The following is a 23,324-nucleotide window of genomic DNA, read 5'->3' as shown; positions in this document are numbered from 1 at the left end:
ACGAACAGAGAAGCCTGGCTAGCCCCAGTCCACGGGGTCATAAAGAGTTGGACATGGCTGGTGACTAACACTTTCACTTTCATAGTAACTTAAAAATAAAATTTTGAGCCTGTAAATTTTAAGTTCTAGGTGTCATTTTAGAAAACTTTGCATTTAACTTCAAGTTGATCGGTTTAAAAAGTTACATACGATAATTGATTTTCAGATCTTATTCTGTTTAGGGTCACAGAACACAGTTACATATGTTTTTTACTTGAAGACAATATGAATTGGGAAAAAAAATTATGGCAGGGTGTTCCCAATGAGTGAATAAATGTTCATGTCTTACATGTTAGCAGATGTTTTTGGCACTTGCTCTCAAGCGGATTTATATTAGACACAGTGTCGCTCTTCCTTCATTTTAGGAATTTGAAGATAATTTCGACGATGAGATCGATTTTACACCACCAGCAGAAGACACTCCCTCTGTCCAGTCTCCAGCAGAAGTTTTCACACTTTCAGTACCAACGGTCTCACTACCAGCTCCATCACAGTTCCAGCCTTCTGTAGGTAAGGCCTTCCATCCTGATGTCATGTTTCCATGAATAACCTCTGATTCCTGAGAAAGGAAGCCTTGCTACTAGTCATAAAATGATTGGACTGCGTGTCTCCTCCACTTGCTGATTTCTCTGCCTTCTGCTCTGTGGTGAAGCACCACTCTGGCGGTCAGACTTAAGTTCATTGATGTTTCCATTTGTTTCTTTCTTCCTCCTCCTCAGACTGGATAATCTCATTTGACCTGCCTTCAAGTTTACTGATTATCCAAAATCTGTTGTTGAACCCTTCTTGTGATTTTTTTTTTCCCCCAGTTCTTGCACTTTCAGCTCTAAAACTCTGGCTCCTTTTAATCATTTCTCTCACTTTATTGATCTTCTTTCAGTTTCCTATGGTTCTTTGCCTGTGGTTTCCTTTAGCCCTTTCAGCGTATTTAAGATGCGTGATTTAAGCTCTTGTCCAGTAAGGCCGGTGTCTGTTTTCTCAGGGACACTTTCATTTAAATTTCCTTTGTACCAGTTCATGTACCATTATTTATTGTTCTCTACTTGTTTTGCAATTTTCTGTTGAAAACTGGATATTTTGAATAACATGATATGAAAAAAAAAGGGAACAAGGAACAGATGCCATCTGGGTCCTGACAGCCTGACTCTGCCAGGGCAGGTGCCCAGCCTGGCCGCTGACAGCTCTGCCTCAGCCTTCAGTTCCTCAGAGGTGACGCCTCTGTTCTTGGGTCTCTTCTGAGCGGATGTCCTTCCCTGAGGATGCACATGGCTCCTAGGTTACCCCATATGTGTAATAATAGCTTTTTAAAAAGAGCTCCTTTCCCCCCACCCCAGATTTCACTGAGCTTTTCCCCTGAAGCTTCAGCCTGTTTATTATTGCCTCAGTTGTTGATTTCTGCCCTGGGTGGCAGCGCCTTGTCCACCTGGCTTTTGTTGTTTTGAGGCACATGAAGCCTCCACATCCTGATAGAGCCCAGTTCAGTGGAAGAAGGGACACCCCTGCAGCAGGCCTTCCTTCCGGGAAGCCCCGGTCAGGTCAAGAGAGACACAGTTCCTGGGGAAGGAGGCCACTCTGCTCCCTCTGGGACCAGCACCCACTCTGGCACATGGGTTGTTTTTAAGATGTTTTTAAGAGGGAGGTGGGATGTGGGTGAATGAAAGGCCACAAAGAAATTCTCCCTTTTTCAGTGGCCTTTCTCCTAGTTCCCTTTGATTGCTCTAAACCTTCACCATCTTCCAGAGTTCTGATGAGGTTGAGTTTGTGACAAGACTTTCAGTGTTTCCAGAGAGGAGCAGTCTAGAGATCCCTACTCCCCACCCCACCCCCAACCCCCGTAAAAGTAAAGACAGCAAAGGCCAGTGAGCGGTGGTGACTGGCGGTTACAGCAGGGCTGTTGATCAGAGTGTTTGGTGCCGGAGCTCAGAGTCAGGGCAGGATACTCCTTCACAAATACTGTCAGTTTTAAAACTTTCTTTTTTTTATAATTTTGTTTACTGATGTTTTGGCTCTGAGGGCCTTTGTTGCTGGGCATGGGCTATTCTCTCGTTGCCGTGAGCAGGGCCTGCTCTCTGGTTGCAGCGCTGGGGCTTCTCGTTGCAGCGGTGTCTCTTGTTGCAGAGCACAGGCTCTGGGGTGTGCGGGCTTCAGCAGCTCTGCTGGGAGGGCTCAGCAGTTGCCGCTCCAGGGCTCTGGAGCACAGGCTCGATGGTTGTGGCTCATGGACTTAGTTGCTCCGCAGCATGTGGGATCTTTCCAGATCAGGGATTGAACCTGTGTCTCCTGCATTGGCAGGCAGACTCGTTACCGCTGAGCCATCAGAGAAGCCCTTAAGTATTTATTTCTATCTTTATTATCACAAACATTAAGTTTATATTAGCATTTGTACTTTATAGGTTATATACTGATTATGTCTTCTCATTAAATACTTACCTTTACTTCTTAAATGTTCTTTTTCCTACAGAAGGTTTGAAGCCCCAAGTTGCCCGCCACAGTCTCAACTACATACAGGAAATTGGGAATGGCTGGTTTGGAAAGGTAAAGTCTGCTCACTTTCGTTTTTTCCCCCCTGTTACACTGTTAGAATGCAGAGGCGCCTAAGTCTTACTGTGCATGACATTGCACACCTCCCTACGCACTGTGGCGCCCATTGCATTTCTCCATGGGCCCCTGAAACCACGTGGGAGCGTGAGCGTCAGTGCTTCTGGGTGTGTGAGTTTCCCCAGGAAGGCCTTTTATTTCTTTATCAGAGCCTTTTCTAATTGTTGGCACAAGAGCGGTGAGAATGGAAAAGAGATGGGAATTTTAGAAGCTTTTCATCCTCCTCCAATTATTTGTTTCTCCTCCTTTTCCCACTTCCCCTTATGACACTTAAAGCACATTTTAATAGGTAGATAGCATGGTTATAATGAAAACCGTTGTGAAGAACTGTTCCGTTTCTCATCTTTGGTTTTAGGTGCTCCTTGGAGAGATCTACACAGGCACTAGCGTAGCAAGAGTAATCGTGAAGGAGTTAAAAGCAAGCGCAAGCCCAAAGGAACAAGACACTTTTTTGAAAAATGGAGAACCATACTAGTAAGTAAACCATAGCATATGTTTTTCAAATGTGGTCTGTTGAAGATCAGGTGTTTAAAACCAGTTTGAGATTTCTGGTTGTAAAATACACAGTTTAAATAAGATCCAGAGTCTCACAGCACAAGACCCAACATGTCCAGGTTACAATCGAAATCACTCATCTTTCCAAGAACCAAGAGAACTCAGCACAAGTAAGAAAAGGCAGCAGATGGTGGGAATGTAAATTAGTGCAGTCACTATGGAAAACAGTATGGAGCTTCCTCAAAAAACTAAAAATAGAGCTACCATAGGATCCAGCAATCTCACTCCTGGGCGTATGTCTGGACAAAGCTGTAATTCAGATAAAAGGTACATGCACCCCAATATGTTCATAGCAGCACTGTGTGCGACAGCCAGGACACAGAAACAGTCTGAGTGTTCATAGATGAGTGGATAAAGGAGGAGTAGGTACAGTATATACAGTGAATACTACGCAGCCATAAACAAGAGTGAAATAATGCCATCTGCAGCAAGTCAGACAGAGAAAGACAAATACCATATGATACCACTTACATGTGGAGTTTAAACTATGATAGAAATGAATGTATCTACAAAACACAAGGAGACTCTCAGACAGAGAGAATAGACGTGTGGTTGCCACGTGGGAGGGGGGCTGAGGGAAGGCTGGGCTGGGAGCTTGGGATTAGCAGAGGCACGCCTTTGTATGGAGAACGGATAGCATCCAGGTCGCGCTGTTACAGCACAGGGACCTATGTTCAATATCCTGAGATAAATCATAATGGAAAAGAATATGAAAAAGCATGTATATCTGTAAGACGGAATCATTTTGACATATAGCAAAAATTAACACAACATCGAAAATCAACTATACTTCAATAAAATAAGTACACAGAAGACAACAAATACTAACACCAAGGTGAGAGAGATGTTTGGATTATCTGACAAGGAGTTTAAAACAGCCATTGTAAAAATGCTTCAGTGAACAATTAAATTATAGTGCCCTTGAAACAAATGAAACATGCAAAGCCTCAGCAAAGATATGGAGGACATCAAGAAGACCTGAATGGACACTTTAGAACTGAAAAAAATAGTAATCAAAATAAAATCTGAATAGATGAGTTCAGCAGCGGAATGGAGAGGACAAAGAAGGAGCATCAGTGAAGCTGAAGATAAATATCACCCAGTTCATGCAGCAAAAGAAAATAAGCTTAAAAAATGAAGAGTGCCCCAAGGACTTGGGGGACTTGAACAAAAGATCAGGATGTCCCAGATTGAAAGGAGATAGAAGGTGGCTAGAAAAGATGTTTGAAGAACTATTCACTGAAAATTATTCCACATTTTGCAAAGACAAACCTACAGATTCAAGACATGGAGAAAATCTCAAGCAGGATCAACCCAGAGAAATGTGTGCCAACACACATCATAGTCAGATGTCTGAAAACAACAGGCACAGTCTCAGGAGCAGGGAGAGGGAAGCTCCGTCTTACCTACGGGGCTGGGTTACCTTAGAAAAGGCGACTCTCAAATCAGAAATCTCAGCGCGTATGTCAAGGGACCAGAAAAAAAGAGCACAGTGAACTCAATGCAAGCAGGAGTAGATATTAAAGAAAAGAGCAGAAAACAAAAAGACAGTAGATAAAAATCAGTGAAACATAAAGCTGGCTCTTTGGAAAGACAATAAAATTGAAAAACCTCTAACAACACTTGACAGAGAACAGGAGAGAGAGATTCCTAATATGCAGATTCCTAATACCAGGAATGAAACAGACCCTACAGACATCAAGAGGATAGAATGGGACCAGCAGCTCTAGTATATATATTTGACAACTTAGATGACATGCACCAGTCACTCAAAAAGCACAAACCACCACAGTTCACTCATTATGACATAGGTTATTTGAATAGATTTGTTAAAGAAATGGAGTTTGAAACCTAAAAACTCTCCAGAAGAATCTCTGGGGTTAGACAGTTTGTCCAGAGAATTCTTCAAAGTAGTTGAAGATGGTATAGTCACTGCAGACTAGTGAGACACTTTGTTAAAAAACTAAACATACATGTAACCACCATATGTATTAGCCACAGTTCTCTGGAGAAACAGGACCAGTAGGATCTATAGATAGAGAGATGGGCCGGTAGATAGATGGATGGATGAATAGGTAGGTGGGTAGGTAGTCGGATAGGTAAATAGATGGATAGGTAGGTAGATCGACAGATGAATGGATAGGTGGGTAGGTAGTTTATTTTAAGGAAATGGCTCATGCAGTTGCGGAGTCTGGCGAGTCTGCATGTGGGGCCAGCAGGCTGGCGGCGCAGCAGCGCCACCGTCAGGTTCAGGTGTGGAGGCCGTCTGCTCGCAGTTTTTCCTTCTTCACTGGGGGAGGCTGGTCTTTGTTCTGTTAAGGTCTTCACCTGATTGGACGAGGCCCACCCACACTGTGGAGCATGATCTGCTTTTACTGAAAGTTAACTGATTTAATGATGGTCTCATCCCAAAACACCCTCACAGAAGTGGTCCAGAATAATGTTTGACCAAATATCTGTGGCACTATGGCCCAGCCAAGTTGACACAAAATTAACTATCACATCCTGTAATCAGTCTAGCTGTTGCACTCCTGGGCATTCATCTCGGAGAACTTATTTCCAGACAAAATCTCTTGCATGATTTTTTATAGCAGCTTTATTTATAATAGCCTCAAACTGGGAAAACTAAAATGCCATCCCTAGGTGACTGGTTTAGACAAACTGTGGTCCATCCAACCCGTGGAATTCTGCTTAGCAGTAAATGAGAAGGGACCCCCTGATGCAGGCAGCAACTTGGGTAATCCTAAAGGCATTATGTTGAGTGAAAAAATCAACCTCAGAAGGCCACACACTGTGTGATTTCATTTACATAATCTTCTCAAAATGAGACATGTGGGAAAGGAGACCAGATTAGTGGTTGCCAGGGCCGAGGGATGGTTGGTGGGGGTTGTCGGGTGTGACCATGGAGGGTGGCACGGAGCGCTTCGTGGTGGGGGGCAGTTATGTATTTCCATTGTGTAGTGGTTGTATGAATCTGCACACTTGGCAACAGGGGCCAGGCGCACACAGACACTGCACCCTAGTGTCAATGCCCTCGTTTCAGGATGGCATTGTGTTTGTCTCAGGTGTCACCAGGAAGGAAAACTGGCTGAAGGGAGCCTGGGACCTCTTTGTACTGTCTTTGCAACTTACTCTTATTTCATTATTGTTTTCAAAATAAAGATTAAAAAAAAAACAACAACAACATTTTGGCATATCTTTTTTTTTTAAGCTTTGTTTTAGACAACATATTTTTCAAAAATGTTTGCATGTACAATGATTTATAAAAGCAGTATATAAACTAGATAGCCTAAGAAGTAACTGAGTTACTTAACATGTGGATTGAAATGCTTATTGAATATAGTCCGCCTTTTAAATGCTGCTTCAAAATGATTGCTATAAACTTAAATTGCCAGAGTTAAAAGGTTCTGATGATAGAAGTTGTTTTAATTTGTGAAAATGTTCACCTGCTTGCCTTTGAATTATTTAATCAATACATAGCTTAGAATGCATCTGTTAAATACAATCTTCTGGTGCACTTTTCAGTTGATCATATTTAAATCGTTAAGAATGTTCAATTTGGGGTTACTGTTTGAACAGTTTTACTGGCCTCCCTCATGAACACTGCTGTGACTTTTATTTTTTACCAGTATCCTTCAGCATCCAAATGTCCTCCAGTGTGTCGGACAATGTGTAGAAGCAATCCCCTATCTTCTGGTGTTCGAGTTCTGTGACCTGGTAAGTTTCTAGTACAAGTTCAAGGTCACGTATTCAGAAGTTTTTACCAAAGTGTTTCTGGCAGATGGAAATGCTGGTTGAGGGATGGCCTTCACTTCTATTCCAAAGAAGCATGATTAGCAAGCTGTATATATCTGCCTTCAGTGGGGTATGTTGTGGCAGACTCTCCCCCGCGCTCGCCCCAGCCTGTGACCGAGCACAGTCCTCGCCGGCTTGGGGTCAGCTGCAGCACTCTTCCCAGCCGCGCTCATCTCCGCTCCAGGGTCGGTGTTTCATGCCGTCGCAGCTGCTGCGGGAAATGTGTATTGTGGTGATCAGGACAGTCTGTCTGTGTGGATCTTTTGGGTCAAGTTTATGAGGCTGTTCACATGTCCTGTTTGCTCCTCATTTGTGGAGAGGGGGCAAGAACAGAGGGAACCTGGGTCAGTTTTCTGTTAGGTATTGAGAGGCATGTTAAAATCTTCTGATTATGTATTTTCCTTATTTTTTCCTTATGGTTCTAGTTATTCTGTTTCGTACATTTTGATACCTACTGTGTCAGGGATACAAATTTAGAATAGATATAACTTCCGGTAATTTGAAACTTTTGTTATTATGAAGGGACTCTATTTAAGATTAAAAGCATTACTGAGGATAAAGTCTCTTTAACAATATTGATATAGCCATGCCAGCTTTTTTTTGGTTAGAATTTGCCTGATTTAGTTCTGCCAATCCTCTGGTTGACATCTCTTGTAAATAGCTTATTGTTAGAATTCTATTAATCTGTCAGTCTTGGTTACTTAAAGTGGAACAAGTTTTCCATTTGTATTTATCCTACCAGCTGTGATGTTTAGAATGTTACCTGCCTATTTTGTATTGTTTTTCCTACCTGTTTCAACTTTTATTATTTACTGTATTTCTAGCCTTGGTTTGGATTCTTAAATTTTTTTGTTTCAGTTTTCCCCATCTCCTGTTGTAGATACTGTTTCTAATTTGGTGTATGGTTACACCAGAAGTTGCAACATCCACCTTTAGGGTAACAAAGTTTAAAATTAATGGACTTAACTCTCCTCAGGAGACACCTCCTAGAGCTCTCTCTCTGTGTAAGGAAGCCAGAGTTAATCTCACTTCTGTCTGTGCCATCCCCACGGTTTCTCCTGTAGTGGAGGCTGCTTCCTGATTGAACACTTGTTGCAGAAAGGCGGTTCCCTGCTCTCACGGGACCCAAAGAGAAAACTGGTCGTTGTCCTCTGGGTCTCCTGCCGAGAGGGAGCAAACATGTGACAATTGCCATTTAGCCGGATTATTTCATAGAGGTGTGAGAACAAAGGGGAAGGAGTTCCCAGTTGTGTTTCTGATGGTTTTATTGCACAGTTGATGCTGGTTGTCTCAGTGTTATCAGAGGTACAGTATGCATGATCCTTGGTTGTTATTAAATAGAATATGAGAATAATCCTTTTAGCCTAGCTCTGAGTGACTACTATGACAGGTGACCCAGCCTGTGGAGAAGGAAGACCAAAGAAGTATTTTCATGTGATGAGACAGGTCCGCTTGTCAAAGTTCTGCTTTTGTGAGACATTTAATGGTGTCTTTTTTGGTCCCTAATTGGCTCCTGATACTGATTACAAACAGCAATGGGAGCACTCTTTGTGAGCAAGCATCAGAGAAATAAGTGGGAGTCACCATCTTCCTGAAATGGCACATTTGCAGGCTAATCGAGGTGGTTTATAAAAGCAGCCCATGTGCTTTGGCATTTTCTTATTCCTCACCCTGTCTGCATTCCTGAAAGTTTTACTGGGCAGTGTTGTTGTTTTTCCTGGAATAGTAAAAGCTTGATGTTTTCTTCTGAATGGGTTCAGGTGATGAGTTTAGTTTCACATCTAGGTACATATTCAAATAGTTGAGCACAAAGTCTCATTTTCATGCTCGTGTTCATAGCACCATTATTCACAGGAGCCACGAGGCAGAAGCAGCCCAGGGATCCCTCAGTGGATGAACAGATAAGGAAAATTGGGTCTGTCCATGAACTGGAATATTACTCAGTCTTAGAAAGGAAGGAAATTTTGACATCTACTGCCATGTGAATGAACCTTGAGGACATTATGCTCAGTGAAATAACCTAGGTCACAAAAACACAAATAGTGTAGGAATCCACTTGCATGACGTTCCCAGAGCGGTCCCTCCGGGGTGAAGGTGGTAGGTTGGGTGCCAGGGGCAGGGGGAGTTGGTGTTTAGCAGGGAGCAGAGTCTGAGTTTGGGAAGATGAAGAGGGTCCTGAGGGTGGATGGGGGTGAGGGCTGCACGACAGTGTGGATGGACTTAATGCCGTGCAAGTGGACACTTAGAAGTGGTTGGGAGGTAGCCTTACGTTAGGTGGTTTTTATCACACACAGGAGACGTTGGTGATTACTGAGTGTTAGGTCAGGGGCTCTACCAGCGTAACCTACGCCCAGCGGAGGCTGGTGTGCCCGTGGAAAGTCTGTCGGTTGGCATCAGAATGACCAGTCTCGTGTGAAGGTAAGGCCGTTAACCTAGGGAGCCCCCCACCTTGCCCCTGGTGAGGTCACATCTGCCTCTGAGGGCGGTTTCCTGCTCATCACCTCTGGACCCTAGTACATGTGGGAGAGACCAGCTCCCCAGCAGCAGGGCTGGGCCTCGCCGGGGGCGCGGTCAGGGTCAGGGTCAGGGTCTCGGGCTCAGTGTGCTCAGGGGCTGGTGACAGAAATGCTCAGCTCATGTCGGCCCGGCTTCCCCTGAACCCTGCTCCCAGCCTGGGTGCCCCAGGACCCCCCCAGAAAGAGGCCGGCCTGAGCAGAGGCACGTCATCCGAGGCAGAGGCACCCTCTGGCCAGGGTCCAGAGGACAAAGGCTGCCGGCCCAGGCTTGGGAACGAGTCGCCGCGGCCGCCGTGATAGGGGCCACTGTCCTCACAGGTTCTTAGCAGGTCAGGAGCTGGCACGGGCACGTTGGCGTCTCGCGTCATCACCAGGCAGAGAGCATGCTCAGAGATACCATCTCTTGAGGAGAAAGGAGAGTATGTTTTCGTACTTACTTAAGTCATTCCTCGCGAGATGGAATTACTGGTCTCTTTTTGAAAAACACTTTATCTTAGAATTTTTATGAAAGCAAATAAAAAACTGCCGGGTTTGGTAGCTGGCCCGCAGTCACCGGTGTGTCCTGCCGAGAGCGCAGTGCTCGTGGGCGGAGAGCTCAGCGCAGAGCGCCGTGTGGAACGCGTGGCCGCGGGGGCTGTGGCGCGCCCCGTGTGTGTCTCTGGGCGGGCGATGAGGCTGTTTGGGGTCAGGATCACTCAGCTAAAGTATGTGAGCACCGTTGGGAACTGAGGGCTGTGCCCCGCACTGTGGGGAGCACAGCGAGTCACCCCCAATCCTGCCTTTTTCACCCGTAGGGCCAGGCGGGCCTGCCTGCACACGCTCGGCCTGCCACCTGCTTGTGTGTCTCCCTGCAAAGGTCCTAACCTCATGAAGCCTCAGTGTAGGCATCTGTAAAATGGGGATGATCCTGCCTCTCCTGTGGACTGCCTGACCATAAGCTGGTGAATGTGAATCGCTGGGCACATACTAAGTCCTCAGGAAATGGTAGTTACATTTATTCATTTTTCTTATTTTCTTAAGTTGATCGTAATTTAAGGATTTGGTGGTTCTGTGTAGCATTTCTAACTAGGCTCACTGGGGTAGGCTTCACAAAGAAGGTGGTGTTTGGTTTGAATGTGGACAGGTGGGTGGATGGACTTTGCTCAGCAAGAAAGGGTCTCAGGGACCTGTGAGCCAGGCAGGGGAGCTTGATGGTGTGCACGTGTGGGCTTGGGGGTGCCTGGGGACTGGTGGGCGAGAGCACCACGATCGGGGAGGCAGGTTGGCGTCTGCTGGGAGGGATCGGCTGGAAGGGAGTTGAGCAGAGACCAACCACTGGGAGGTCAGACTGCAGGCCAGGGTGACAGAGGAAGCAGGTTCCGCTCCACTGCGTCTTGTTTCGGATGAGGGTCAGCAGTTCTGCCTCTGTCCCCAGACTCTGAAGTGGAGATGTACAGGTGAGAGTCTTTCCTTTGCCAGGGAGCGTTCTTGGTGTCTGTGTAGACTTCATGCCCCTCTGTGGCTGGCTGGCTCCAGCAGCTCAGGAGAGGCTCCGGGGCTGATGGAAGCACGGCCCCTGCCTGCACGGGCGTGGGGGGAGGAGACGGGGCCCTGACGGTGCCGGGCCTCCTGCTGGGCACCGAGTCTTCCGAGGAGGCGGCCGCAGCATCATTTTACAGATGAGAAGACCAGCTGCAAGGGAGGACCCAGGGCTCTGCCGGCCACACCCAGGACCACGCTTTCTCCTCCCCTCCCCTCGTCTGAGTCACATGATTGCCGTGGAGAAGTGGGGATTTTAACTAATGGCTTAATTGTATTCCGCATGCTTTTGTATCAGGTGGGGTTAACGCCTGCACATTTGTGCTCCGCCAGTGGGAAGCCTCCCTGAATTCACCTTTTGTACAGAAGTGCCACGTCTTGTTCATGAATGAACTTGTGAAGTAAGCCCGTGGGCGGGGATCCTTCTAGACACGGAGATGAGTGATGTGCCCCGTGCCTCAGGAGCGCAAGGAGAAGAGAGAGGGCATGGGCTTACGGCGGAGCAGAGGGGGCACGTGGACAGTGTCCCCAACTCCAAGCCCGCAGAGGGGACACGTGCCGAACGACAACACGGTGTGATCAGGCTTGGCGGTGCGGCGATGTGGGCGGCTGGTGGGGGGCGCTGCGTTCCCAGGGCCCAACCAGCGGGCCCCCCCCGCCCCCCCAGCACATGACTGCTGCCCTGGGCCCCGCGGCCCAGGCTCTCTCTAACTGTAGGTTCATGACTTGGTGATGGGTGGTGGTGGGCATCTCAGGCCAGAGCTGACTCCAGAATGAGAACTCTAGTTTTGGCTGGATGCCCTGGGGAAACAGAGATGTCAGTTCCTGAGACGGAGCAGATCTCGGAGCTTTGCACTATGTGCGTCGGGTTGGAGGTGCCTCTCGGGCATGCCGGGAAGGGTGTCGAGTGAGCAGCTGACAGGTGAGCCTGGGGCTCGGGGTGGGGGATCTGAGCCAGAAGGGTGTGTGAGCGATGATGCTCAGTGCCCGTGGGGCGATGTGCGCGCCCAGGAGTGAGTGTTGCGGTGAGGAGGGATGAGGACCACGGGCAGAGCCCTGGGCGCGCCGGCCCTGCTGACCGGAGGGAGGGGGAGGCTCCACACGGGCCTGGGAGGGAGTGGCCGGTGAGCTGGAAGAGGGAGCCCGGTGGGGAAGGAAGGAGCGGGGCCCTCACTGGGTTCTGCTGGTGACCGCCGACCTTGCGTCCGGCAGAGGCGGTGGGGATAGCTGATGGGAGCAGCTGGAGCCCAGCCTGTTGTGGGGTGAGGGTTTCCGGGGGTGGGGGCAGGCCAGCCGGCAGGCCCAAAGCCCTGTGTCCATAAGAGGGAGGTGGGGTGGGTGCAGGAGCTGGGTATGGAGGGGCGGGTGCTGATTCTTTGAGCAGAGACAGGATGGGCTCGGGGAGGGGAATTCGTGAGGAGAGGAGGTGCTGTGCGGGTGTGGGCGGACAGGTGAGGGCCTGAGCGCCTGCGACCGCAGGAGGCCCAGCCCGCGTGAGGAGTGAGCACCCTCGGGCTGGCGGTTCCCGGGCCTCCCGCCTGGCGCAGAGGTTCATTTCCTCAGCACATGCTGAGCACGTGGCTGTCGGTCAAATTTTTGTTTAAAAACAAAGTTTTCTCCCATATCCTTCTGTCAAACGTATGAGCAATTGTAATTTCTAATCTATTTGCTTGTTGGATTTTTACGCTGTTGGAGTGAATTCCTGGTTCTCCGTGTCTGGCGGACAGCTGGACAGAGCACTCACGACAGTCGGTGTTGGGGTGTAAGAGGGCCCTCCGGAGGGCGCATCCGAAGGTCCGTGCGCCTCAGTGCGGAAGGCCGCCGCGCTGGTGTCTGGGCTCAGTACCAGCGCTTTGCTGCCACCTAGCGTCCTACGGTTTCCTTGAGTTTTTTGGGGCAGGGCATTAGGGAGGATGTGAGAAATATTTAAAACTTGGATAAAAGGAACTTTGTTAGATTACATGGCTGTTCTCAGTGCTCTTTTTAAGTCATAGACCAAAGTAATAACCCCAGTCTACTCACTAAGCGTCATTAAAACGTAACCCAGATACCTAAATTTTTACAGCTTTATCTGTTTTGGATAGAATGGATCAATTTTTGGTAGTTTTAGAAACGTCTTTGCTATAGTTGAATCTTAAGCTGATTTTTCTTTTGCGCGGTGGTGCCAGGAGAGCGCTGGGGTTCTTTCTAGAACATAGAAGTAGCCCTGGGCCCCTCCCAGCCCATCACAGGTCTCGTCCATGAGAAGCTGATCTGGCTCCTCAGGAACCGCTGACGTTCACTCCACAGGTTAGGGACGTGTTTGCCTGGGCCGTGCTCACCCTCCCGCCTCCCCCCACCCCAGTGCAGATGCAGAGAGACTGAGTTTTTGCCAAGCTGGAAACCTTCAGAGCTGAAGCAAAATCTCCTTCTGTTTATTATACTTTATCTCCGGGTCAAATTTGGGCAGTGGCCTATTGTGGAGAGAAGATAACGTAAGAACAGTGAGTGGTAAGGAATATACTTTAGGTAACCTTGAAAAACAGCTACACCCATTCTGCTGTTCCTGCCTTCATGGCCAAAATCACTTGGGAAGTGTTTGCTGTTTGCCAGCAGCTCCTGTTTGCTTTGAGAATTGGCCAGACGCAGAACAGCATAGTCCTACTTTTGTGTGAGGGTAGTTTTTTCCTTAGATGGACATTGAAGGAAGGGGGTTAGACAGATGCCTTTTAAGTTGTCGTTTCACTGGTAAGGTGAATAAACTTCAGCTCTCTGTTCTCATGTTTCATTTCCGTGTGGACTACCTTATGAAAATCCCATGAGCCTGTAGGCCCCATGCTTTCTGCTGGAGTTTTTCTGGGTTAACTTAATTGTCACCCAACACGGGGTTTATTCCCACCTCTTCTGCACTGGACAGAGCCTAGCCTGGGTGAAGGTGGGTTGGGGTGGTGAGGAGAATGTATTTTTAAAGGGGGAAAAAGGTGTTTCTCGTCGGGAGCAGCTTGTAGCTGTGCGGGGGTGCAGAAGGGGAGAGGCTGTGTGTGCACGGCGGTGGGGGTGAGCACCCGCCCTGGCCCGGGGCGGCAGCCCCCATGGCGGAGCAGCTCGCTGAGTGGGGGGAATTCTAGAGAGCTGTGTGGTTGACTTTCACTGACTTGACGTTCATTCTTATAAAATAACTGATTTGATCTGCATACTAATTGGATTCACTCACCAAATAGGAGTTTCTTGGCAGGTAAACAGAAGAGTGGAAGTGCACTTGTTTGTTAGCTCTGTGACCTTGGGCAAAGTTCTCACCCTCCCTCAGCCTCCTCCGGAAAGTGGTTCAAACTGTGAGAGTCACTTGCGGTAACAGGTGCAGAAACTCCCAGCACAGTGGTCAGCTCCTGCTTGAAAGCTCAGATGGTGACAGTTATTGATACCAGCATTCTTGTTCCTGTTGTCCAGTCTCCACGCTGTGTCCGACTCTTTGCAGCCCCATGGCCTGCAGCACGCCAGGCCTCCCGTCCCTCACCATCTACCAGAGTTTGCCCACGTTCATGTCCATTGAATCGGTGATGCCCTCCAACCACCTCATCCTCTGTCACCCTCTTCTCCTTCTGCCTTCAATCTTTCCCAGCCATGAGAACTCCATGATACCAACATTATCATTCATACAAAGGTCGTTGAAACTGGGAATGAAAACAAATTTAGGTTCTTGGTGTGGACTTAGACATTACCTTAGAATGCACTTAGTATTGAGTGTGGACGAATGCTAGTAGAGGAATACTGTGTTTAAAGTTTAGTTTGGGAGGTTTGATCAGTTTGCTGTCTTCAGTAGCAGTTGTTAGAAAGGTATTAGATTCTTTTAATTGGTCAAGGAATTTTCTTCCTCAAGCATCTTTTTTGACTCACATGTAAAGAAAACTGAAAGCTTTTGACTTGCTTTTTCTAAATTTTATTAACTGATTATATAAAGCTTTACCTTGGAATTACATCACATCAATAAATACTTAATCATGTGGTAAGCAGAACATGGAAGATCGCCTCAAAGGTGTATTTCCCCAAAGAGTTACATGGTAAATCCCCCAGGACATACCACCCTTAGAGTCAGGAAACAAAAACCAAGAAAGGTTTGTGTGTGTTGTGGGGGAAGGGGGGGGTGGGGGGTTCCTTCGAGAGTACCTGGGACATTGAAAACACCTGTGTGATGGGGTCTAAGTGTGAATTTGTTCAATTTCCTGTCCTTTGAACAGACTTAATTATGGTCACATCATGAATATTTTGGAAGTGGCCCTAATGTTCTTTTTCACAGGGGCTGTGGGGGAGCCGGCAAAGAATTGAAGCAGTTACCGGCACTCGAAAACGCTTTTTCTTCCTTTCCCATCCATTTTTCTTTCCTTCCCTCTCTGTTGCTCCTGAGAGCTTTTGTGATGTGACGTCCCCTGGAACCCTTGAAGACGGTGTTGCTCTCCATCTCGTCTCCCGGTGACCTGGGCATTTCTGTACTCAGCGCTAAATGTAAATTGTGTGTCATTGTAAAATTATCTTTTTTTGTTGTTATTATTTTTTAGCTGCTGTTATCCATGTGTTTCTATGACAAAGGTAAACTAATATTGAATTTAGAATGATCCTAAAAGAAGAAGGACATTTTCTCGAGCTTTGAAGTATTTGGTTGGAATTGCTTTTTTAGTAATTTTAAATGTGTTCGGTAAGATTCTTCATTAAACTCAAATCTGAGTAAGTTCCAAGAAGTCATGTCAGTATCTCTGTCAGCTGAGATGCCCGTCTGTCCCCCCGGTCCCTCTCTGGAAACTGACCTGGGCTGGTTCCCGCAGGGCGACCTGAAGGCTTACCTGCGCGGCGGCGAGCCGGAGCCGGCGCGGGGGGACGCCCAGACCATGCTGCTGCAGAGGCTGGCGTGCGAGATCGCGGCGGGGCTGGCGGCCATGCACAAGCGGCACTTCCTGCACAGGTGGGTCCCTCCGCGCGAGCGCCTCCCCAACCCCGAACGTGGCACGGGCGCTGCTGGAAGCCCAAGGAGGACCGGCGGTGGGGGTGAACCTTCGATTTATAAACAAGCCGTCCCCTCCTGCCTAGGGTCAGAATAAGGGCCGACCTGGGCTCCAGGGAACAGAGTGCCTCAATACAGCCTAAGACCTAGAGGTTATTGCCAGAATCTCAAAGCACGCGAGAGGGTGTGATGCTCAGAGTTGAGGGAGCAGTTCTGGTCTGCCTTCCGGACTCCTGCCCTGGCGTCCCCCTCACATCAGCCTCAGGCTCCACCTCTACCTGCTCGGCATCATTGTCACCGTGTGGCCCTCTCCCGTCCTAGAGGCGGGAAGAGGAGGGCTGTGAGGGTCTGACATCATCTTCTGATAGAAGGTCCCAGTGTCGGTCTCTGGTCGGCACTCCGTGAAGCCGCCCTAGCTGGACCGGGGATGCTGGGTTGTATGTGAGCAGCTGTGGGGTCGGGGTAACGCGTCTTTCCAGACCTTTTTGGTCCCACTTGAACAGCCACAGCTCTTCAGAGCGCGTCGTGTTTTGTTCCAATCATCCACATAATTGTTTTAATTAGGACAGCAAAGGGCTTTGAGTCCTGAGATGATGGTTCTTTAAACTCAGAAGGAGACTCCTGCTTGTTCTCCTCCAGCCTTTTCAGCTCTGATTTGTGTCTGAAATGTTTTCTCAGGTCTCTGGACAAATTGGGGAGAGAGAGAGAGTGTGTGTGCGCGCATGTGTGCGCATGCATGCACAGTCATGTCTGACTCTTGGCGTGCTCAGTTTGTGTGTGTGCGCGCATGGGTGCGTGTGTGTATGCATGTGTGCATGCATGCATGTGTGCGCAGTCATGTTCAACTCTTTGCACCGCCCCCTGCCAGGCTCCTCCATCCGAATACTGAAGTGGATTGCCATTTCCTCATCCAAGGGATTTTCTTGACCTAGGGATCGAACCCACATCTCCTGAGTCTCCTGCATTGTCAGGCGGGTTCTTTACCACTGAGCTGTCTCTTTAGTTGACTTTAATTCAATCATTTTACTCTTAACAATCCAAAGACCTGAAAAGGAACACCTGTGTACTGACACGGAGACACAGGTTGCACAGGTTGTGTATTTTATATATACACACATACATATAGTGTATTTAAAATATGACGCCATTAAAAAAAAAAATGCTTATATCTGTGGGGGTTTGTGTGAGTCTGTGTGTGTATGTGTGTGAGCAGATATGGAAAAATTATACCTATCAGATTCTCAGCATTACTTCAGGGTGGGAAGAAGGAAAATTAACACTCTTCTTACGTATCTATCTTGTTTGACTTGCACAGTGAGCAGATCATTCTGATAAGGTGCTTTATAGAGACTCGAATAATTATGAATTTCTTCAGGCCCAAGGCAGAAACCCTTACACAAAATGTCAAAATATACAGATCTATTTGTTTTATAATGGAAAAATCTTATATTTTGTTTTTTTCCCTTGTAACAGATTAATACCCAGCATATTTGTATTGTTACTCTTTTATAAAACACAAGTAATTATTACCTAAATACTTGGTGTAGGAATTTTTAGATTTTGGAGAACAGAGCATTTTCAGAGAAGATCACATCAGAATCAGCAACATAAAATTGTCAAAGTCAACTGGAAATTGTTTCAAGCCCAAGTTGGTTTCTATGATTACATTTTAAAAATTGGCAGAGATGTCAGAGTAAATGTTACTTTCCTGTGAGTTTCTTGTGTGTGTGTGTGTGTGTTTCTTTAGGTTAAAGTTTTACTTACTTTAGGATCTTGTTTCAAACAAATAAATATGATAAATTAACTAACATGATTTGGATGTAATTCAGGTACATAAACTCAAGGTAAAGAAAATTCCTGAAACCATCGACAACGGTTTCATTTTCTTTTAAAAAGTAGCCGTATTTTATGTAGTTTTGTGTGCTTTGTTTTTGTGTTGGTAGCACACTGTAGCAGCGTTTTTTAAAATTGAAGTAGAGTTGATTTACAGTATTGTGCTCCAAGTGTACAGCAGAGTGACTCAGTTATATGTATGCTTTTCAGATTATTTGTCATTCTAGGTTGTTATAAGATACTGAGTGCACAACAGCATAGTTTTAAGTTGGACTTTAGAATATTTATTTGCTGACTCAAAGTCGAACTTTCTATGTTGGTTGGAAATAGAACTTCCCACGCATCCAGCTGGAAGCTGGTCTAGCAGGGCACCCCCGGTTAATTTTTACTTTTACTTATTGTCTAAGAGGAGACGTCAGCCTGGGTCTTGGGTAGTCTGCGTTTCTGCAGCCAGACACGCGACGTCCGCGCAGGCCACGTAAACAGCGGGAGCTGCCAGCGTGCCGCGCTCCGCACCTTCCTGACCTGCTGGCCGAGCGCCTAGGACTCCCTGTGCCCGGCCTGTCAGTCCTCCTGGAGGAGCAGGAAGGAGCCGCCAGGCCACTGCGATGAGTGAGAGCACAGCCTCCAGCGGGCGGTGTGGGCGTGGCCCCTGCAGCTGGAGGCCCAGGTGACCGTGGCCTTAAGGTGCGCCCAGGTAACACCGTGCGCGAGGGACCTCCCGAGGGACGGCCCCGGTGGCCCAGTGGGCAGGACTCGGCCTCCCACTGCAGGGGTGCAGGTGCGATTCCCGGCCGGGAACCGAGGATCCCACGTGCCGTGTAGTGTGGCCAAAACTGCACAAAAGACCTCTTTAGGATTTTCCCAGTTTAAAGTTAAAAGTTACTATCTGCTGAGAAACACCGAGGTCATTAAGTCCTCCAGCCCTCAGAGCGTGGGTGTCCCAGTGTTACAGGAGCCCGGCATCCTTAGAACGTAGTTTATGGGGACGGTGTGTGTGAGAGGGCTAGGGAGGACCGGCCATAGGCCTGGGCTGTAGACCTTGTCTGGACTGTGATGTCGGGGAAGAGAAGCGTGATGCAGGCTGACCTGATGAGCAGGGGCGAAGCTGTCCAGACGCTGAATGAGCCCAGTTGCCTCTTTGTGCTGCGTCTGAACCCTCTGGCCTTGCTCCTCTGCCACTGCCTCTGCAGCTGCAGCCACCTTCCAGTGGGTGGAAGTCTCTTCACAGCCCACGTGGGGATTAGTTTTTACACCGTGGTGGCTGCTGGCGGCAGGTGAGCTGAAGCTGTTAAGTGGCCTCTCCTTCCTTAATCCTCTGAGCCTGTTTCTTCCCTGAAACAGGGTAATCTTGCCCTGAAGTGCTTTTCTCAGGATTACATAAGGTAATGTGGGCCGTGCTTGCTCTTTTGATCAGGAATTCAGGTTCCTGGGAGAGCCTTGGTGGGTAGTATGTTAATTAAATAGAGGACAGAGTGGTTTTGAAAACGGCTGCAGCCCCGCTGAGCTGTTTCCACAAGAACGATCTCCTTGAGGTGGGCGAGCTCTCACGCCAGTGGGAGCTGTACCCCTTGTGAATCAGGGCGGGAAGCTGTTTAGAGCACGTCCCCTGTGTGCCCGCCGCTCTGTTCACCTGGCGGGGTCCCTGCAGCCACTGCCTAGGGCGGCGGAGCCCAAGCTCTGAGGGCCAGGTCAGCTGGCAGCTTTGCCACTAGACCTGTTTTTCAACTTGAAGGAAGAATATACTGGTATGTTTGTATTTCCTGACCCAAACTGGCCATTGACGTCAAGAGTTACCTCTGCTGTTAAAAAGTTACACCTTTACATTTTCCTGTTCTTTAGCTTGGTACGTTATTGGGCCTCGGAGAGTACTTATGTGTTACTACTTTTGAATTGAATTTTATAATTTTGAATTTGGACAACAATTTGATGTTTTCAATGTTTCGATGTTTAAAATCTGTATTCTTATAAAAATCTTACGAGGTAACCCTTACAGGTTAGCGCACACCCTCTCTTTTTTTTGTTGTTGTTGCCAAGGAGAACTGAGGCTCTGGTGTGCTGACTGACTTGCCAGAGTCACACAGTTAGGAGTGGTGGAGCCAAGACTCGGTCGCCGGTCTCTGACTTTGTCCAGTGCTTTTGCACTGTCCTCCGGTGACCAGGATGTTTGGGGCGGAGTAGAGGGCGAGTTTAGAGGAAATTCCCTTGGTCACAGCATCATTTTCCTCCTCAGTACCCTTGGTGTTGTGGTAACAAGAGGCGTTTCCTCCTCTCTCTCTGAGACCATCAGTCAAATTGTAGGAGAGTTTCACAGTGTCGTGTACAGAGAGCCCCAGGCCCTTTGCACATATCTTTTCATCTTTTACCTGCTTTTCGTGTCTGTAGACCTGCAGGGACCACATGTGAGGGGAAAGGTGTGGAGGGAGGCCGCGCTGGTGTGGCTCGAGTGGGCGGAGTGGAAGGTGCCAGGGGCCACCCTGCAGGTGCCCTCCCTGCCCCCGCCTCGGGCTGCCACCCTGCCTCAGATGACCTGCACACTCCTGGGCAGGGGCCCTGGCACCCAGATCTTCATTCTGGTCCCAGGACAGAGGTGTTGGGAAGGTTGAGGAGTGTCTGTCTGCAGGGGCCTTAGCAGTGCTGGCCGGCGGTGCCCGGAGCCTCTGGGGCAGGACCCGCGGTGCCACGCGTGTGCCGCTTGCAGTCCAGAGGGCCAGGTGGCCTGGAGCCCCGCATTCTGCTGCCCACACGTGGCTGCCTGCCCTTCCTTCCATCATTTCCAAAACCCAGGGGCCACCTCTCTCCTTGAGATGTGAGGTTTCTACGGCACACCTTGTTCTACCATGCTTCGCAGATACCGTGGGTTTGTTGGGCTCCCTCCCCCAAACACACACAGGTCAGAAGTCTGCAGCAGCCCTCGTCAAGCAGGTCTGGAGGCGCCTCTCTCCAGCGCGCGTGCTCGCTGCCCGTCCGTGCCACGTCGGGCTCTCATAGTATTTCACACCTTGTCATCGTCATCTGTTACGATGATCTGTGATCAGCGATCTTCAGTGTTGCTATTGTAATTATTTTGACATTTTTTAAATGATAAAGTATTTTTAATTAAGGTTTATACATAGCGTTTGTGTGTTGGTATGTTTTTGGACACGTAATAGACTACAGTGTAGTGTAAACATCACTTTTCTCTGCACTGGGAAACCTGAACATGCATGGACTCGCTTTATCATGAGAGGCGCTTTGTTGAGGTGGTCTGGGACACTGATCCCCCCGCGTGCTTGCGTTTTGTCTGTAACATTAGAGGTGTCCCGAGTTTTTCCCCAGACATTCCAGAGGCCTGGTGGAGTGCCATGAAAACACTGCTTGTAATCATAATGTAGGGAGGGATTGAACACATCTGATTGAACACAATCTAACCAATTGAACTGATTGAACACAGTCTAACTAATTGAACTGATTGAACACAATCTAACTAATTGAATACATCTAACTGCTTTCTTATCTTGGACTTAAAACTTTCATCGCTTAAAAAATGCCAAAAAATTACAGTAGTAACACTGAAGGTCACTGATCACAGATCGTCATAACAAACATGACAGCGACAAGGTGTGAAATACTGTGAGAGCCACCTCGATGTGACACAGTCAGGAACGTTTACTGAGATCAACGTGAGATCAGCGTGTTTATTGAGGACCAGTCGCACATATGGCAGTGCGCTCTGACTGGCAATGGGTTGTTGTTGATGGTTATTGATGGTGAGAGAAATACTGACCCTGGCAGAGTTGCTTCAGTTCCTTGCGCCTCAGTTTCCTTTTCTGTAAACGGGGAACATAATGGTACCCACCTGGGAGGCCTGTTGTGAAGATGAAATGAGTTAATACGTATCAGGCGCTTGGAGAAACACCTGTGTGTAAAGGGCTTTCTAAACATGAGCCCTGATGGTATGATGGGGTCAGTGGTGGTGTGCACCAGGCCGTCACTGGGTTCCGTCAGCGTTAGCTCTTGTGTCCTTATCCACGTCGTTGTTCTATTTCAGACACGTGAGCTTTGGAAATTAAAATCACTGAAAATCAGAATTTGATAAAGTTTTTGATTTTTGGCCAAAGACAAACGTTTTAAATTTTTGGACTGTGGAAATTCAGTTTCTGAGAACTTTTATTTAGGATTTAAAACTGTAAGTTAGGTATTCAATTCTATTTTAGTTCAGTGGCTTTTTCATTCATATGCCAATTGATAATTAATAAAATTCCAAGGGTTAAAGCTGAAATCCAAAAAATGTAACCTGCTGTCTCTATGGGAAGTTTTTTTAGAAAAAGTTTTTTACTTTTCAAGTTAGGTAGTTTTTAAAACTAATTTGTTCTTAAATAAACTGAGTAAATCGTTTTGAGTCAGTCTTGAAAATATGCTCTTTGCCTCCCTCTTGGAGAGAAGTAGAGTTTGGAAGAGAAGTTAGAGAACAGAGTGAATTGGAGGGGGCTAAATCACTTATAATGCTTGCATATCTTTGAAAAAGGAATTAAAACAAACATTTTTAATAATGTAGATTATTTTAGTGTGCTTGAAGTTGTAACTTTATTCTTTACTTGCAGGTAAGAGACTACTACTAGATTATTGCTTAGGTAATGTAAGCTATTTAAAATAAATTCAGACAAATTAGCCAGTTTAGAATGCTTCCTTGGCAACTCTAAAAATACCAGGAAATGAGCCACAAGTCTGGTATCAATGCAGAACAAGGTACAAATATGTTTAGAATTTAACCTGTTAGCAGTCAGAGTGATTTACAAAAAAAAAAAAAATCTGATCATCTCCATTCTTTAAGTAATTAGGAATATGGCATTGCCTTTTTCTCTGAAAAAGGATTTTAAAACATGAATTACTCATCAGGGGACTCAATACACTTACCACCCTGATTTCCCAAGAAAGCCTTTTTCCACGGCAGTTCCACGTCATGTCATCCTGGGTGTTGATTCTCCTTGTTCTCATGTTCACTTCACTCTTTCTGTTTTCAGTGACTTAGCCCTGCGAAACTGCTTTCTTACCTCGGACTTAAATGTGAAAGTGGGTGATTATGGAATAGGATTCAGCAGGTACAAGGTAAGCCAGAAGTTTAAGGGTTTTCTCCCTAATCTAATTTAATGCTCATGAAGTGGTCATATCACAAAATGCCATGCCTGTTTGGAAAGGGAGGGTAAATAATTATTGCTACCATATAATGAAATATACACATCATATATAAATATTTCTACATACATGTAGAGAAACTTAAAATTTCAGCTCAGATCAGTAAGCTTGGGATTTGAGTTTTTCAACTCTGTCATAAATATATCTCCCAAAGAAAATAAATGAAGTACCTGGGAAATTTTTGTGTGTGTTTGCTTAGCCCAGCTGAGTAAGGTGGCTTATTGTGGGGTTAAAAAAAAAATTCATGCAAATGTAAGTCTGTTCTTAGTCTATGTAGTAGCTCTGGCTATCTTGAGCACTGGCTGTATACCACCCAGGCACTG

At 47.1% G+C, this 23,324-nt stretch overlaps 1 protein-coding gene across 2 annotated transcripts in view; it reads left to right on the top strand.

Moving 5' to 3' along the window:
- The window catches only part of LMTK2 (lemur tyrosine kinase 2), a 72,728-nt gene that overhangs the window by 27,146 nt on the left and 22,258 nt on the right, over positions 1-23,324 (top strand). For both annotated transcript variants that reach the window (XM_043454774.1, XM_043454773.1), the window contains exons 3-8: positions 405-549; positions 2,501-2,574; positions 2,993-3,111; positions 6,822-6,909; positions 15,818-15,954; positions 22,830-22,914. In XM_043454774.1, the coding sequence (XP_043310709.1) occupies positions 405-549; positions 2,501-2,574; positions 2,993-3,111; positions 6,822-6,909; positions 15,818-15,954; positions 22,830-22,914 (648 nt within the window). The remainder of the gene's footprint in view (positions 1-404; positions 550-2,500; positions 2,575-2,992; positions 3,112-6,821; positions 6,910-15,817; positions 15,955-22,829; positions 22,915-23,324) is intronic.

This window comes from Cervus canadensis, chromosome 32, assembly GCF_019320065.1.
Source record: "Cervus canadensis isolate Bull #8, Minnesota chromosome 32, ASM1932006v1, whole genome shotgun sequence".
In the NCBI taxonomy this organism is placed as follows: Eukaryota; Metazoa; Chordata; class Mammalia; order Artiodactyla; family Cervidae; genus Cervus; species Cervus canadensis.
The sequence above is the reverse complement of the archived record's forward strand: the minus strand, read 5'-3'. Positions and strand labels throughout refer to the sequence as shown.